Source organism: Calliphora vicina, chromosome 1 (assembly GCF_958450345.1).
Source record: "Calliphora vicina chromosome 1, idCalVici1.1, whole genome shotgun sequence".
NCBI lineage: Eukaryota > Metazoa > Arthropoda > Insecta > Diptera > Calliphoridae > Calliphora > Calliphora vicina.
Window position 1 is genome coordinate 21,674,115 of NC_088780.1, and position 19,640 is coordinate 21,693,754.

The 19,640-nt window shown below is 29.5% G+C and overlaps 1 protein-coding gene across 1 annotated transcript in view; it reads left to right on the top strand.

Moving 5' to 3' along the window:
* The window catches only part of LOC135957121 (uncharacterized), a 225,777-nt gene that overhangs the window by 182,644 nt on the left and 23,493 nt on the right, over positions 1–19,640 (top strand). The window contains exon 4 of the mRNA XM_065507839.1: positions 18,519–18,632. Within this exon, the coding sequence (XP_065363911.1) occupies positions 18,519–18,632 (114 nt within the window). The remainder of the gene's footprint in view (positions 1–18,518; positions 18,633–19,640) is intronic.

Here is a 19,640-nt window from a genome sequence, read left to right on the forward strand (position 1 = left end):
ATACTGGGAATGACCCTAAGGGGAATATTGAAATCAAATGTAATCAAACTAAATTCAACAATTTTGAATTATTATTAAATTGTTTGTTTTGTAAATTAAGAAAAATATTACTTCAAGAATAGTACTACACCATTTCCAATTGTATTTCAGAAATTTCTAATTGTATTTCAGAAATTTCTAATTATATTTCAGAAAATTCCAATTGAAGTTCAGAAATTTCCAATTATATTTCAGAATTTTCCATTTATATTTCAGAATTTTCCAATTATATTTCAGAAATTTCCAATTATATTTCAGAATTTTCCATTTATATTTCAGAATTTTCCAATTATATTTCAGAAATTTCCATTTATATTTCAGAAATTTCTAATTGTATTTCAGAAATTTCCAATTGTATTTCAGAATTTTCCAATTGTATTTCAGAAATTTCCATTTGTATTTCAGAATTTTTAATTTATACTTAAAAAGTTTCTAATTGTATTTCAGAATTTTCCAATTGTATTTCAGAAATTTCCATTTGTATTTCAGAAAATTCTAATAGCAATACAAAAGAAAATTTCTGAAATACAAATAGAAATTTCTGAAATACAATTGGAAAATTCTGAAATACAATTGGAAAATTCTGAAATACAATTAGAAACTTTTTAAGTATAAATTAAAAATTCTGAAATACAAATGGAAATTTCTGAAATACAATTGGAAAATTCTGAAATACAATTGGAAATTTCTGAAATACAATTAGAAATTTCTGAAATATAAATGGAAATTTCTGAAATATAATTGGAAAATTCTGAAATATAATTGGAATATTCTGAAATATAATTGGAAAATTCTGAAATATAAATGGAAATTTCTGAAATATAATTGGAAAATTCTGAAATATAAATGGAAAATTCTGAAATATAATTGGAAATTTCTGAAATTCAATTGGAATTTTCTGAAATATAATTAGAAATTTCTGAAATACAATTGGAAATGGTGTAGTATATCGTCGTATGGTCGGCAAAAATGCTTATGTGTTTTTTTAAACACTTATTAGGAGATCTAAAAAATATATCGCTGGCTTAACATGCAAAGGCTCTAAGTCCACTTTTTTTGAAATTATGATTTTAATGCAGTAATGTAAAATAAGTAAAAATACATTGATTACAAAGAAAAAAATTGGAGTTATCTCGAATTTTGTTTTTTTCTTTTGTAGTGATGAGCAAAAGCGCTTAGTACAATTTAACACAATTTATCACAAGAAACAGTACAGTTTAACCATTTCTGTCAAATTGTTCAATGACATGTATTAAAACAAGTAAGAAAAAATGGTCGGTCAAATTATTTTTCTTTTAAAATTTCAATAATTTATTATCGGAAGAGGGTATTATTTGGGAGCTATGACTAATTATGGACCGATCGAAATGAAAGTTATTTGCGTTTATACCAACATTTTTAAGAGATTTATGCTCGTTACAGTGATTTTTGGAAGCGGGCCTTATGTGGGAGCTATGTCTTATTAAAGACCGATCGGCATGAAATTATGCCACCTAATTTTCCATAGTATAAAGTATTTTGGGAGGACATTTGTATGAGAGCTAGAGAAAATAATATACCGATTTCAGTCAGTTTCAATAGGCTTCGTCCTTGGACCTAAAAAGGTTTATGTACCACATTTTATCGAAATATCTTCAAAATTAATCGACTCATATAGTGATTCTGAGTCTATCGGTATAATTTAAGGGTGTTAGACTAATATTTTTGGGCGTTACAAACATCTACACAAACGCATTATAGCTATGTATATATATGCCGAATCTTATATACCCTTCACCAAATTGTACTTTAAAATACAAATTTTAAATATTTTTAGGTATACAAAATATAAAAAAAGAAAATTTTCAAAATTGTTTTTTAAAATTTAAAAAAGAAAAATTCTGGTTAAAATATATTTTTCCCGATTTTGACCAATTTTAGTTCCAACTTACTATAGCCTTATATCCATCGTTGCAATGGACTTTGAAATATCTATCATTAGATATCCATATTGTCTATATTAATAACTTAGTAATCCAGATATACACGCAGAGAAAAAATTAAGTTGGGCATGGTTACTGTAACCATTTCAATATTGTTGCAAGTTTTTAAACTATATTATAGTCACAGTAACCACATACATGATTGTGGTAACCATAATATGGTTAATTTACGATTCATATGATTGTAGCAACTATATATATGGTTACAGTAAACAAATATATGTTTGTGACAACCATTTATATGATGAAGAACTTATCATATTATGTTGCTCTCGGCTTAAGCGTTATCATAATCTGAGAACAACATATTATGACAAAATTATTCATCATAAATATGGTTGCCACTAACATATATTTGTTTACTGTAACCATATTATGGTTACCACAATCATGTAAATAGTTACTGTGACTATAATATTGTTAAAAATCTTGTAACACTATTTAAATCCATGGTAGGCGTTCATATTGTTCAGGTTACGATGATTTTCGTCAAACAACCCAAATGTGAACAAAAGAGCGTAATAGAGCGTAAAAATACACACATTCAGTTTCTTGGTGTTGTTGTGGATATTTTATTTTTTACCCAAAAGAGCACACACATTAAATGACTCTTTTTGCCTACCAATGATTTAAATGGTTACAGTAACCACCCAATTATATTTTTTCTCTGCGTGTAGATTAAAAATAGGCCAAAAATCGAGGTTGTCCTGGTATTTCCCTTATATCTCAGCCATTTGTGGCTGATTTTTAATAGTAACCGAGCCGGAAGAATTCCCAATATATTGATGTATGAATCATGTATGTAAGTTATTTAGGGGCTACGGAAAGTTGATTTCATCATAGAGACTGACAGACATGGCTATATCGACTTCGCTATCTGTAACATACAAAGTGAATGACAAACTTATATATATCCTTGCAACTCATGGTGAAGGGTATAAAAAGTAGTAAATAAGAAATGAAAGACAAGTTCTAAGAAAAAGACCTAAGTTCATCAAAAAATACAAACTAAGCAATAGAAAAAGCTCTAAGTCCAAAAAAACCTTTTATCTCTGAAAATACTTATTTTATAATTTGGCTTTTACGCACATAGAAAACAAAAAAAAATGCGTTTACAGAATTCAAAAATATTTACGCAAAAAAAGTTTGAATGTTTTTTTTTTCTTCTGTAAAATTTTAAAATATGGACTTAGAGCCTTTGCATGTTAAGCCAGTGATATATTTTATAAAAACCTTAGAAATTTGTCCATCATCATTAAATTTAGAATCTGTAGAGTTTTTGATATTTTGCTATCTTGAAAAAATTTTTTTCTGAAAATCACACTTAGTCCATTTTGCAAGACAGACAATGGCAAGTAGTTATTCAAACATAAATATTCATTGGATATGTAACACATGTGCTAGCATATATTTTTCATAAACCTAATTACTTTTCTCAATAATTGCAATTGTTGAAATATATGCATGGCATAGATGAATATTAGGGTGGCTTTTATATAGCACTTTTTCGGTTTTCGTTACTCCCAAGGCCTAAAATTGTTCTGCGTCAACTAAGAGCCAAATACTGAAAATTTGAGCAAAATCTATTAACGTTTAGATGTTAAACATTTTCAGTCAAGTTTTCAGTCAAAGTAGTAATAATTTTAAATAACAATAAACAAAATTATTTAATTAAACTAACTTTCACCAAATATACTTAATGATACTACGTTTTTACCATTTAAAAATGGTGGTTTATTTCCTTTAAATAAACCGTATTCTTTTAATTACAAGTAAAACCAGTTAAGTAGTTTAAAATGTGTAACAACTCTTTATTTATTTAAATTAACACAATTTAAAAACACATTTCATAATAATCAAGAATACACTAGCAGCGCCTTTGATAAACTGACTGCAATTTTCTGTTACTACTTATATACATACAAAGTGACATCTTTTAGTGGTTTCATGAATTATCTATCTAACGGACAAAACTAGAATGTTTTATTTCTAAAGCTTTTAGTAAATATGTTAATGTTAGCAGCTTTAATATTTAATTTTGTTATACTTACAAACAATATTAATAACAGCCTGTAGAAGTTTCGAGTACTGAAAATGTTTATACACATTATGAATGTTGCAAGCAGTCGTTAAATATCTCAATGTATGAATCTACGACCATAGAGAAATATACATAGAGCGAAAACTCTGCTGTCAAAGACCTAACTCCGTTGTCAAAAACCTGTGTTGAGAATGTATTAGTAAAAAAAACTATGAAAAACCAAAACAACACTCTTATGTGTGATTATTTTGAATAATTTTTTTGTTTGAATTTTTTTTCTAGACCACATATGTATATAAAATTTGAAATTTGAATCGGGTATAAAAAAAACTAATGATTATTTTTTTTCCAAATTTCTGTTTTTTTTGGAAAGCACGATGGTGCCAATGACCAGTTATTGAGGCAATAAATCTCAGGAAACAGCTAGACCTTTCAAATTTCGAACAGATGATAATAATGAGCTTTTAAGTCTTCAGTAAAAAAATTAAGTCAATCGGGCAGTGCCACGCCCATTTCCAGTAGGTGGATTAAAGTACTACTGCGGTTGATGATCACCGGGAAATAAAAAGTTTCTGAGTTTCAAATAGGTCACTTAAATGCTCACCTAAGACTTTAGTAATCATTTCAAGTCAATCTGCCTACTGCCACACCCACCTCTAGTGTCAGGAAATATATACATGTCTATAGGCGGATCTTGAAATTAAGCGATAATTTCATCAGTCTGTTCAAGATACATTTATTTAGAAACTTACTTTAAATAAACAAAATAATTCATATTAATATATTTAAGAATATTACTTATTTTTTTTTTTTAAATGGTTGACTTTAAAAAAGTACTTTTTGCCTCAAAAACCTGTCATTGGCCCCATCGTGGATCGTTATAAAAGTGATTTTTGGAAGTGGGCCTTATATGGGAGCTATGTCTAATTAAAGACCGATCGACACAAAATTTGGTGGTGCGATTTCGGCTTATATAAAACTTATTTGTGCTGAATTTGGTTTGGATATCTATATAAATAAGATTTTTATGAGAGCTTAACTATTTTCAGATAGGGCAATCATGTGGGGGCTAGGAGAAATAATGGACCGATTCTAACCAAATTCAACAGGCTTTGTCCCTGGGACAAGAGAAAAGCTTGTACCAAATTTGTCGAATTTTCTTGTCGAATTTTCTTTAAAATTGGAACCTGTAGTTTGATTAAAAGGTTTACATTGACAGAAGAACAGACGGACGGACGGACATCGCTTAATCGACTCAGAAAGTTATCCTGAACAGATTGGTACACCATAAGGTGGGTGTTGGAACAATATTTTTGCGCGTTATAAACATCAGCACTAACCCAATATACCCTCCCCACTATGGAGCTTTAGGTATAAATATCCAAATTTTTAAGTTATACGCTATCTGGAAATAAATTTTTATAAACAGCGGCAAATGGCGGCAGATTGTTTTTCCAAAAAATTAAAGTACACATTATTACCTTTCCCTACACATATATTTTTTCACGGATACGCTCGGATAAACAAAGTTCTATTCCAAAGAATATATGGACGACAGCAAAAACTTCACAAAAAAGACAACACAAGTTGACACAAAAAATTATTTATTACATCTAACTTTTTTTTGAAATTTTTAATAACATTTTAATTTACACACCTTTACAAGTGTTTTCCATTTTACAAAATTTTTATAATCTTAAAAGTTTTTGTTTGACGACTAAAATTCCTTTGTTGTTTCATTATGATTGAATGTCGGAAAATGTAGCAAAGCAAAACTTGGCAACTTTGGCAGCTCGGCATGTCGCCATGAGTTGCCACCTGACTTTAATTTTTTAATATTTGAGTGTTTCAAAGTGTTAAATATAAAATTCCGTTATTATTTTTTTTAAATGGTTGACTTGAAAAAAGGACTTTTTGCCTCAAAACCTGTCATTGGCCCCATCGTGGAAAGGTTGAAATTTGTTATTTAAGAATGGAACACAATATGATTCATATGACTACCACGACTCGCTCAGCAGTACCTCATCCAGTCGACCCTATTTTTCACAACATTTTCCACTGTTGAAGTAGTGCGAGAATTGTTCAGTTCCTGAATGGATGTTCTTGGACATTCTTCAATTAAAACGTGCAACTTCTAAACGTTTGTTTAAATACTCAGCATTTGATTTTTAGATGAAGGCACACAATTTTACATTTTAAGAGCAATGAAAATCGAAAAAGTTCAAAATAAGTGCCTACCTAATATACATACTTATATTAGTACTATTGTATGTAGTATGTTATTTAACTTCAATTGCACAATATTTATTTGGAAAATATAAATTGCAAAATAAACAAAAAATTCAACAAGATAAATTTTGTATAAATATGAAGCACAAATTTAAGTATATCAAATCAGAAAGCTATATTCGTCAGTGTCGAATTTGATATACCCTGCAATTAGGGTTTTTAATTTCCCGACCTTTTTTGATTCCCGGGAATCGGGAAATTTTTTTCTTCATTCCCGGGTACCCGGCTATTCCCGAAATATATAATGATACTGTAAATTAGGAATATTATAGCCAAATTTCATATGAAAACTTAGTGTTATAATTATTAAATATCAGAGCTTCGAGTTAGTTAATAAAATTTGAGCTTAATTCACTAAAATCTAAATCCGTAATTAAAAAATGTCAGGCTTTCGTTCATAAATCCGTTCCTAATATTTAACTTTTTAGATTCATTCCAAAGCCTTTGTTTAAATTGAATTAATTTTAAAGTTAACTAATAACAGAATTTATTCAAACTTTGAATGATTAAATTTTTGTTAAATCAAATCATTTACAAAATTAATTGAAAAAATTGTCTTTTTGTACTAGATTTTAATTGAAGAAAAATTTAATCATTTAATAAATTTTTGAAGCTATTTTGTTATGGATTTGAAGAAGAAATTAAAAGAAATTAGAATGATTCAATAAGAAATAAATTCTATAAATAATGAATTCTCTTCTTAAATTTTAATACGAAAAAGCCCAAATAAATAATAATAATAAACGGTCTATTATTGCCAAGATATAAGCAAAAAACTGTAAACCACTTTTCACTGTTTTTTGATAAAAAAAAAACAGAGTTCTAACTTGTTTTCTATGTATTTTGGTCAGTTTTTAATTCTCGGGATTCCCCACTAAAAATCCCGGGAATCGGGTAGTGAAAAATTGGCAAAATTCCCGGGAATTTTGTACCGGGAATTCCAGGGATAAAAACCTTATCTGCAATTCTACACTTAAGTAGTGTAGAAACAACTAATGATAGGGTTATATAGAGAAAATTGTTATATAAAATTGTTTCCAGATAAACAATTTCCCATTCTTATACCCAGAGAATAAATATAGATTTCATGTTTACTGTAACTATTTCAAAATGTTTACAAGTTTTTTAATTATGGTCACTGTAATTATTAATATGATTGCGGTAACCCAAATTCATCATAAATATAGTCACAAACATATACTTCCATATTCATCATTATAATCATTCTAAAATTGTGATAACCATAAGTCGATAAATAATAATGATGTCCTTCAGCAAAAAAATGGTTGTCCCAATCATATACTATATATATGATTGCTACAGTCATGTGATTCGTAACCTTAATATATTGTAGTTATGCCAATAATATAAATAAACACAGTGACCATAATATTGTTAAAAAAATCTTTAAAATGTAAATATGTACAACTATATTTTTTCTCTGCGTGTAGAGCGGTTTCTTAGTTTATTTCCCCGTATTTCTCAAGTTTTCAATCATTTTGATTTCCTGTCAACTTGATGATATATATATGTGGGATATCGAATTTTGTCTGACCAATATATGCAGCATATAGGGGCATTGATTATCTCGACTCTTTGAAAAACAAACTTCAAATGACACATTGACTGAAAGATAAAAAATTCAATCGTCTTTTATATTCCAATTAGGATCCAGAAAATATATAAAAACATTGTAATTGTGCATGTACTGTGCAATAATTTTTATCTTTCATTGTAACCCATTAGTATTTTGCAATTCATAGACGAAATACTAAGCAAACCCATAGTAATAAATTTAAATCCATTTCACTTCTATAATTTAGCAAAAACCTCTTTAAATTTTTTGTTAACCATATTTTATGTCATCTGCAGACTTTTCTACCCAACACTTTTTATTTATTATTACTTACTTTTTATTATTATTAATAACTTCTTGGTCATAATTAAATTACTGCCTTACCAAATTTAATATTGTCTTTATACTGTCAACGTTTGCTTATAAAATAAAAAAAACTCTCCATATTTCATGTACATATTTTAAATCTTAATTTATTTATTTCTGTAAATTAAATTAAAAAAGTTAAAATAGAAAAATATCATAAAAAGAACCCATATTCCATAAATTTGTTTTTATTTTCCATTTTTCCTTACTCTCCTTGAGTTTTAATGTATAATTTCATAGTTCTTAGAATACTAAATAGCAAATTCTGCAAAAAAAAAAAAAAAATAAAAGAAGGAAAGAAAAAAGTAGAAAATACTTTTATGGTGTTTTCTTGTATCATATGGCTGGATGGATGTTTGAATGGGAAAACTGTATGTAGGAATTTTCGCAAAAAATTTGTCTTACTTATCAATACAACTACAGACATTGGATACAAATTGTTAAATATGTAGAAGTTTCGAGAAATTTAATTATAGTAGCCATTACAAGAAAATACAGAAAATTTACGATGGATAACTTGAAAATTATGGAATTTTTAATATGTACTATGATAACATTTATGGAAATTCTACTGTTTATGGGGCAAAAACGGGTAAATTTGTTAAACTTATATCTTTTAAACATGTTTTTTTTTTTTAAATTCTAACTGTTTAGGGGAGAAATCGGTTAAAAACTTTATTATGGTACTACAATGGTACCAAAATGCAGATTTCTCAGCTAAAACGTTAGAATATTAAAAAAGTAAAAAACACCTTTTAAACTAATAAACATGGTAATACATTTTAAATCGTATCCTTTACTTGTCAAAAAATACCAAATATAAATTTGGTACTTGGTTCAATGGAAAACCAAATGTACCAAAAAAGGGTAAAAAGGGGAAAAAACATTTTATCCAAAATTGTTATGCCAATTTTGACAAAATTTGAAAAATTGGTTGTTACAGTCATACAAAAAAGCAAGTAAGAAAGTATGGTCGGTCAAGTCCGACCATATAATACCCTACACTAAATAAAAGAGCAAAAACATTTTTCTTTTAAAATTTCAATAATTTATATTTTTGAGTGATTTTCGGAAGTGGGCCTTATATGGGGGCTATGACCAATTATGGATCGATCACCATGAAATTAGGTTGTGTGATTTATGTCTCCATGAAAGTTTACTATGTTGAATTTTGTGAGTATACCAACATTGTTAAGCGATTTAGTGATTTTCGAAAGCGGATCTATATGGCAGCTATGACTAATTATGGACCGATCGTAACAAAATTTGGTGACATGAATTTTGTATATCTAAAATTTATTTGGAGCGCAATTTGTGGAGATACATTTATTAATTAAATATTTATGACCGATAAAGTCCAATTTCGGAAGGGCATTTGTATGGGGGCTAGGTGAAATAATGGACCGATTTCAGCCATTTTCAATAGGCTTTGTCCTTGGGCCGAACAAATAATATGTACCAAATTTTATTAAAATATCTACAAAATTGCGACCTGTACTCTGCGCACAAGGTTTACATGGACAGCCAGCCAGCCAACCAGACGGACGGACGGACGGACGGACGGACATCGTTTAATCGACACAGAAAGTGATTCTAAGTCGATCAGGTGGGCGTTACAAACATCTGCACAAACGCATAATACCCTCCCCACTATAGGGTATAAAAAAATAACTGGGTTTATTTGGAATCGAGTGAGTGTATATTTGTCCAAATCGTGATAAACATTTTGGTACTTTTTTGCAACATATATTTTCTTAAGCAAATGAACAAAGTTTGGAAACGTTTGAGACATATCTGTGCTAAAAAAAATAGGGGATGTAATGGCTTTAAAGTACCAAAGGGTACTTCTTCATACTTCAAATGCACAGTGGGGCAGAATCAAAATTTTTTGGAAATAAATCTGGCATTTCTAAACGGCTGGTCCGATTGGGATAAAATTTGACGTTGGCGTAAACAAAGAGTATTCGAGTTTAAGTTATTAAAATGGACCCTACAAATGCTACAGGGGGCTATGGTGCAATATTTATGAAGGACGGACTTGAAATTTTTTTGTAAGACCAAAAATTAACTCATCTAAACAAAAAAAAAAATAGTTCGGAATAAATGTGGATCAAATTTTTTCTAATATTTGCAATCCTATTAAAATTTTGATACAAATTTTAGTTTCAGAAACTCAATAAATGAAATAAAATATTTATTAAGTTATTAGCAAAACTCAATGAAATTTTCAACGTTTTTTTAATTTACCATTATAAATAAGAAAGTGTAAAAAAAACTTACCAAAAAGTCAAAAAAGCGAAATTCCAAAAAAAAAATTATTTTTTACAATTTTGTCCATACTTTGGGGATAACTGGAAAACACATCAAGGTTTTTGAAACTGTTTTCCGTTTTCTGATTCCAGCTTTGGGAGTTTAGAACATGTGGTCCAAAGTTGAAATTTTTATAAAAAAATAGGTCAAATTCCGAAGGGCGTAGGGGCAGCAAATTCGAAAAATAGGACATGTTTTTTACACCAAAATCTTCCTCGTAAAGATATCTTATAGAAAAACATAAAATTGTTATATATTCTTAATAAAATTTTTTTTAATAAAATGAAGAGTTAAGTCATCTTTTCGCCCAGCAAGTTTCATCAAAATCGGCCCAAAAATGTATAACATTTCTCTAACTTTCCATGAGAAATTTTAAATATTGAAAAATTTGACCTTTGACCTTCACGATTTAAAGGTTAAAGTTTTCCGATTTTAGTAAAACTTTTAGACTATATTTTTAAATTACCTGGACTATATTATTCTGAATAGCTTTAACTTAAAAATAATAACAGTAAGGAAATTCGGCTCATTCGCCAAAATATTAGTTTTTTTCGAAAATCTCAAAATTTAAATCGCTGGTACGGAAAAACTATCGTAGGTATTGTCATATTTTTATTCCTTATTATGTTCCCAATAAATCCCAATGTGATGATAAAAAAATTCTGAAATTTGTTTAACAAAATTTTTAAAAATTTGAAATTGGAGTTTTGAAACTGCCGTTTAAAAAAATAAAATTTTTTTGGTTATACCTGCGAATAGGTTAACGGTATCCTACGAAGACAAAAACTCATATACAAGTAAATATGGATATATCTTAAGTAAAAATAAGCTTTTATTTTAATATTTCTTAAAATATGTTAATTTTGTTCCTACATTTCATGTTCTAGTGGTGAGACACGTTAATGGCCTGGCGATTTTTTAATACCTTTAACATTTTTCAACCAATTTTTATTTTTTATATCTTATTAGAACGACAATTACGTACACATTTGAATTCTTTTAAATTTAATTGCAAAGGTAATTATTTAATGGCAAAATTTTTACAAAAACTGAAAAAAGCATTTTTTCCCCTTGTAAATGCACCTCAAAACTAAATCGCTAAGTCGGCACGGGTTGCCCTTCTTAGAACAAGCTAAACATTTTTTTGGTGTGTATTTTAGGTCATTACGAAAGTTTTCAGCGGGTACCGTCTCAACATTTCAAAAAATTTAATTCTAAGGGACACTCTAATACATATCTATGACAAATTCAAATATAGGGGTATTTATTTACTAAAATTTTATTTAAATTTAAGGAATCTTGAACAATTTTAAAACTATTGAAATTTAAACTGTTTCTTTAACCCAAAGTCATTTGCTTACATTTTTTCCAACTATAGTCTATAAATTCAACTCATTTTGAGCATAAAACATTATTATTGTCTTCGTTGTTTTATTTGTTGAAATATAGTTTTTCCGTTTTCCTTTAAGGCAAAAAGAAAAAACTGAACTTAATTACTACTGAAACTGTGTCAATTCAACGTTAATTAGTTTTATGAAAAAAAAATATATACAACGAATAATGAATAAAATAAAAATCATGGCATACGACGAAAAATAAAGCAAAGCATGAGTACAAAAAGGATCAAGTGTGTTTTCCTCATAAATAACTAACAAAAGAATTATACAAAAAAAAAAAAAAAGAATATATGTAGATTACTTTTTATGAAAATGGGATTTATGAAATAAAAGTACTTAGTTATATGCATTTATGAGTGTGTAAATTTAAAATAGTTTATATTTAAATTGAATTGCGTGAATGGCTTTTACAATGAAAGGAAAATATTGCAAAGAGATAAAACGTTTTATTATTTTTTTCTGTAAAACAAACCACAATATTTTAGCTTAGCTAAAGAGTAAACTATTTAATGTTAATCTATTGATATTTAATTACATGTCATAAAATATCATTTTAGTCCATGTTATCTTCAAACTATATCTTTAACTAAATAGAAAATATGTATTTGTAAATGAATTCTTAACTGTGCATATAAGTTTTGGTTAAAGTTAAGTTTATGCTTGCTTATATTTAGTTACGAAAACTTCAAATCCTCTAGCTTAGGCAAGTAAATGAAAAAAAAAAAACAAAAACTTTTCTATTTATTCAACAAAAACAATTTTTAGATGTTTTTTCCCCGGTTATTTTGTTCATCAAGGCCAAACTTTAGATATACATTGACAAACTTAAGATTCAATCGACTATCCAAAGGGATTTTCATTTCAACAACTTTTTAAGGACAATTTCACTATTTTTTTTTATTTGTTTTCTCCTGTGCTTTTTGTGGGCCAAAATCTGATATAAACTGAGTATTTTTTTGGGTTTGTTTTTTTCTACAAATCATTAGAAATATGTGGGGCATATTAAGTTTGCTATTTCGTTGGTGAAAATAGGGACAGTTTTGTAAAAGGACTTAAAATGTTTACAAAACTAATTTTTTTATAGAAACCAAACGAAAAAAAATTTAAAAAAATTTCAAAAAATTAAATGTATAATTTTGAACCATTAGCTTTTTTCAGTAAAATACTCTTTTTTCTAAAAACATATCTCAACTATTTTAGATTCAATTAAAAGTTTTTTTACTAAAATACATTTTTTCACTTACATGCTTTTTCTTCTGAAATTATTCACTTCACACAAATGCTTTCTACTAAATATATTCATTAAAAAGATTTTTTTTTACTAAACTTAATTCTAAATAATTTATTTAAAAAATAATAATCATTTAAACGCTTATGTTTGCCATTTGTTCAATTGTGCAAATTTGCGCGACGTGTTTCATGAACACACCTTATCAATGTTGTGCAAGTTTATACATTAAATTTCTCTCTATTTGATATAAATGTCAAATAAAAATAAATTCATCAAAAGCCTTAACAAATTTTTCAAATTGTATAAATTTTAGTTTTTAAGATTCCAATCTTACGGGCTATTTATGGTCAATCATTTGTTACCAAATGTGTAAATAAAAATCAAAGTATTTTCATTTTTATTATTATTTACCCAACGTTTCGTTTGTTTGTTTCAAACTTCTTCAGGGGTTTTCTTTTATTGTTGAATTCTAGCGACAAAAACATATAAATATTTTATTATAAATCATTGAAAAACTTAAGATATCACAGTTCAACTTACGAAATTCTATTGTTTACATTGTCAATTAACTTATTATTTAAAAAACTGGACTTCACGACACAGAATTAATAAATAAATAAATAATCATTACAACACAAACATATACTATAAGTCAAACTTAATACTAATATCACAGAACTTCAACTGATTTAATAATTAAATATTGCAGCGGAATATTGCAGTTTTGTGTTATCCTTGTCCTCTTTCGTGTTCATTGTATTGTGTATTTTTTGTTGTATTCTTAAGCTTTCAAGAGTGTATCGTTTGTTCTCAATTTTAAAAATGTTGAATGAAAGTTAAATCTTTGGAACAAACGGTGATATACAGAGTTTGCAAGATTTTGTTTATATTCTAGCTGTTGGTTAATGTTTTCATACACAATGCCATTTAATACAATCATTCTGTTCCAAAGTTACACAATTTTCACATGCACAACATTTTTATATTTTATTTGATTTTTATTTCTTATAAATAAAAGTACACAAAAGCAGCTGATTCATCAAATGCACAATAAATTCAAGTTTGCGAGACTAAATTGTCGCGCAAACTTATCGGGGTTGTGCAAACGAATTTCCATACATTTTTTGACAGTTCATTTGCGAGAGTGTAAAAATGCACAGATTGCACAGTTTGCAAGGCATTTAAGCGTTTACATGAGGACCCTTAATAATTTTGTATTCAAACTCGCTTCCGACAAAAAAAAGGTTTTTCACAATAAGTTCCCTTTTTCATAAAAAAAGTTAAGTTTTTCTCTGAAATGTTATTTTTTCATTAAAAAGTGATTTCTTCACTAAACTTTTAACTTCTTAACGCTTTTGATTTTAGCGTTTAAGATTTTTCCGGCAAAAAGTGTTTTTTTAACTAAAAAGCTTTTTTCAATAAAAAAAAAATTGGTGAAAAAGTTTTTTAGTTAAAAAACTAATTTTTTCGTAAAAATCTTAAGCTTAGACAACTTTCTTGAGACTAAAATACTTAAAAAAAGCTTTTTGCATAATAAACAAGTAAGAAAGTATGGTCGGTCAAGCCCGACCATATAATACCCTACACCAAGTAAATGAGTAAAAATATTTTTCTTTTAAAATATCAATAATTTATATTTTTGAGTGATTTTCGGAAGTGGGCCTTATATGGGAGCTATGACCAATTATGGACCGATCACCATAAAATTAGGTCGTGTGATTTATGTCTATATTAAAGTTAACTATGTTGAATTTTGTGTGTTTACCAACATTTTTAAGCGATTTATGCACGTTAAAGTGATTTTCGGAAGCGGGTCTATATGGGAGCTATGACTAATTATGGACCGATCGTAACAAAATTTGGTGACATGAATTTTGTGTATATAAAACTTATTTGGAGCGGAATTTGTGGAGATACATATATAAATTAATCATTTATGACCGATAAAGTCCAATTTCGGGAGGACATTCGTATGGGGGCTAGGTGAAATAGTGGACCGATTTCAGCCAGTTTCAATAGGCTTGGTCCTTGAGCCGAAAAAATAATATGTACCAAATTTGATCGAGATATCTTCAAAATTGCGACCTGTACTCTGCGCACAAGGTTTACATGGACAGCCAGCCAGCCGACCAGACGGACAGACGGACGGACATCGCTTAATCGACTCAGAAAATGATTCTAAGTCGATCGGTATACTTTAAGGTGGGTGTTAGACTAATATTTTTGGGCGTTACAAACATCTGCACAAACGCATAATACCCTCCCCACTATGGTGGTGTAGGGTATAAAAAATGGTGAAAAAGCTTTTTAGTTAAAAAACTAATTTTTTCGTAAAAATCTTAAGCTTAGACAACTTTCTTGAGACTAAAATAGTTAAAAAAAAGCTTTTTGCATAATAAACAAGTAAGAAAGTATGGTCGGTCAAGCCCGACCATATAATAACCTACACCAAGTAAATGAGTAAAAATATTTTTCTTTTAAAATGTCAATAATTTATATTTTTGAGTGATTTTCGGAAGTGGGCCTTATATGGGGGCTATGACCAATTATGGACCGATCACCATAAAATTAGGTCGTGTGATTTATGTCTATATTAAAGTTAACTATGTTGAATTTTGTGTGTATACCAACATTTTTAAGCGATTTATGCACGTTAAAGTGATTTTCGGAAGCGGGTCTATATGGGAGCTATGACTAATTATGGACCGATCGTGACAAAATTTGGTGACATGAATTTTGTAGATATAAAACTTATTTGGAGCGAAATTTGTGTAGATACATAGATAAATTAAACGTTTATGACCGATAAAGTCCAATTTCGAGGGGACATTTGTATGGGGGCTAGGTGAAATAATGGACCGATTTCAGCCACTTTCAATAGGATTGGTCCTTGAGCCGAAAAAGTAATATGTACCAAATTTGGTCGAAATATCTTCAAAATTGCGACCTGTACTCTGCGCACAAGGTTTACATGGACAGCCAGCCAACCAGACGGACGGACGGACATCGTTTAATCGACTCAGAAAGTGATTCTAAGTCGATCGGTATACTTTAAGGTGGGTGTTAGACTAATATTTTTGGGCGTTACAAACATCTGCACAAACGCATAATACCCTCCCCACTATGGTGGTGTAGGGTATAAAAACTTATCACCAAAACTAGCTTTTTAACATCAAAGCTTTTGTTGAAACATATTTGTATATCCTTTATTTCTCACTTAAAATTGTATTTGCTCACAAAAAAAGTTTCCATAATCAATATCCTCTTTTTACTAAAAAACTTTTTTCAATAAAAAAAATGGTTCACTTTATTTTCTCAACACAAATCTTTTTTTGTAGAAAAAATAAAAATAGAGAAAAAACAAGCTTTTCTCAATCAAAAGTTATTTTTTTTTACTAAAAAGCTTTTCTCAATAAAAATGTTTACACTTTATTTTCTCAACAAAAGCTTTTTTCCAAAAACGGCTATTTATCTTGTAAGGAACCTCCGGTTACTCCGGGTTTGAAGCTGGGGTAGCGCTCAGTCTAGTCCAGGGTCCTTAACATAAAATTTAAAACACTTTGCTTTTGTTCTTTTTACTTTTTACTCTTTATTTATGTTTTCAATTGCTTAATTTTATTTATTGAGCCACAAATGCAAATTGACTTGCTTCTTTATTGAGAACAACTTGCTGTTGTTCCGTGAACTCTCGGGTGACACGTACCGGTGCCCTATTACTCCTGACTACTAATTCCTGCTCTCAAAATATTCTAGAATGTAATTCTAGAATCTATTCTTGTTCCTAATTCTTGCGAGTGTTACTTCCTAGCCCTGAGCTAGTGCCCTATTCTCCTCCCTCCACGGATGTAAACCGGTTTTGGGTAAGGTTGGATGTAATCCGCCTTGCTATCTGATTGTAAACCAGCGCCCTGTTCTCACAAAGCAAGGATCGTTGTTACCAAATCCAAATTTAATTACCCCCTAGCACTGTTGTTATATATTTTTTTTTTACCGGCTTGTCACACGTCTTATTTGATCACTTGTACAACACAAAAGAGAGATCCATTGCTCTGTTACATTAGCTTATATATTATTGTTTCTCTACAGCTATTGTAGCTTTGTAGCTAATGCGGAAAAAAAGGTTTGAATCGGTAGCGGTTGTTCAATCAATCTCAGTTGTTTAATCCTGTGTTTGTTGTATTCTTGTATACGGCTGAATATCTTCTCTCGTGACTGTCTCTCTCATGACTACCCTCTCTGATACACTCTGTTGACTTCTCTCTGCTTACACTCCGTTGACTCCTCTCTGCTGAACTCTACTCTAAACTCCTCTGCTGATACTCTCTGCTGCTGATATTCTGCTGTAGACACTCTGTTGTTTATTTTCGCAGCCAGTATTGTACCCATCACCTGCCCCTGACTGTACGGCTCGTATGACCTCCTGTACCCCATCGTCCTCCGGATATCTAAAATGAGAATAAATCCAAATATTGGGGGATGTTATCCGCCCCCCGTTGATGGATGTCATCCATCATCTACCCAATAAAACAATAATATTTTCTTTACTTGGCTTATTCCTAAGTTTTTTTGTACAATTTAATTTATGTCGGTCTAAATTCCAAGAATTTAGGTCCTCACAATCTACAAAAAACAAACCTTTTAACTCTAACTCGAGAAAAAAAGTTTTTACTTTTGAGTTCACAAACAATTCTTGATCAATCTCAAAATCTAACAAAACAAAATTAGCTTTTTTCAATAAAAAACTTTCTTCGCAAGAAAAACTTGTTCAACGATTTGAAATCGTTTCACTAAAAAGTTTTATTCAACAAAAAAACTTTAAAATTTCGTTGGTAAAATACTCGATATTTTCAAAGCATTTTCTTAGCAGCTATAGGGCATTATTTTTGCCTTACAATTCACATATATCGTCTAACTTGTTTGCTCCCTTTCCCTCCGCTACTGATTTTACAACATGCCACACATATGACAATAATCATTGTTATCAAACGCCAACAATGTTGCCACAACATTCTCTTTCTCTTCAATACACTTACACAAACACATTCACTAACACATACCATCAGAAATATTTACATTTAAAACATAAAATGAAAGAAAACAAAAAATCAACTTTTACTATTTCCCAAATGCTTTTGTTTTTGTTCAACGACTGCCTTTAAGTTTCCACATTTACTATGGCCGCACATTCCACATTCATACATAGGCAAATAAGTAAAGTTGATTTTCTATTATTTTCTTATTCATATTGATGTTGTTTTTATCAATTCGTTCTACTTTTTCTTTATAGATGAAAATTGGGCATTACCAATGGCCATAGCAGCCAATATGCATGTGCCATATAAAATTGAAATTGGAGAAGATGACATACGTGATCTGAATGCCGAAGATAAAATTGGTAAAGGTAAGTGTGGTTCCAAGTTTTTTCATTTACATTTTTTTTTTTGGGAAGATTTCTTGTTTTTTTTGCAATAGATTTAACTACACACATTGGTAATAGAGGCCATAAGTATCTTTTTGTGGGTTTAGTGCTAGAGAGTTGGACAGTGGTTTAAATTTTGCAACCCTTAAGAAAGTAATGATTTATTATGACTGCAAGTACTTATGGAGTCAAAGTTGTGGGTTTAACAGACCACATAAATCTTATGGTAACTGAATTTGAAGTCATGGTTTTTGATATTTCCAAAAGGCTGCTGGGTAATGGGCATGAATGAATGAAAAAGTAAGAGTTAGTTTAAAATGTGGCTGTGTGAAAAAAAAAAGACAAGACCATACTACTCAATGAGTTCGATGAAACTAGATCATGATTATAAGCTAATGAAATGAGCACTAGATTCAACCTCTCGATAGTACCAAATGTATCACTTATATATATGTACGTTCAGAAATCTATATCTGCAGGAATTCAAGCTAGGCTTGAACAGTTCATTATTCCACATTCTAACTAAGGCCGAAGTCGTAGTATCCATTTCAAATCACAGTTCTCTTATGAATGTTTATTTCACGAAAAACTTGTCATGGCACTCCTTCAGCCTGAAAGACACTAATCTTCTATTTTCTCTCTTCGTAGACATTGGCTGGAGACAAGAATTTTCAGAAGCTTTTACAGTTGTTCTATTTAAAACTTCCTTCATCTTGTTAAGGCTAGAAATATTGTCTTCGACTACTTAAAAAGGCAGGAGTTTTTCAAATTTTTAGCTTTTATTTTGAAACATTTGTACAATATAAATTTATTCAAAGTATTGGCCACTGTTAGCTATGAACCTCTCCCATCCTTCAACATATGGATTCCGAGTCAAACGAACTGCTCATCTTAACCAATTTCGGATACTCTAATCCAAACTGAAGCGTATTCCAGAGACAGCGTTCTGCATCGATCAAATCAAACAGCAGTCGGATGGGTAATGGTCTG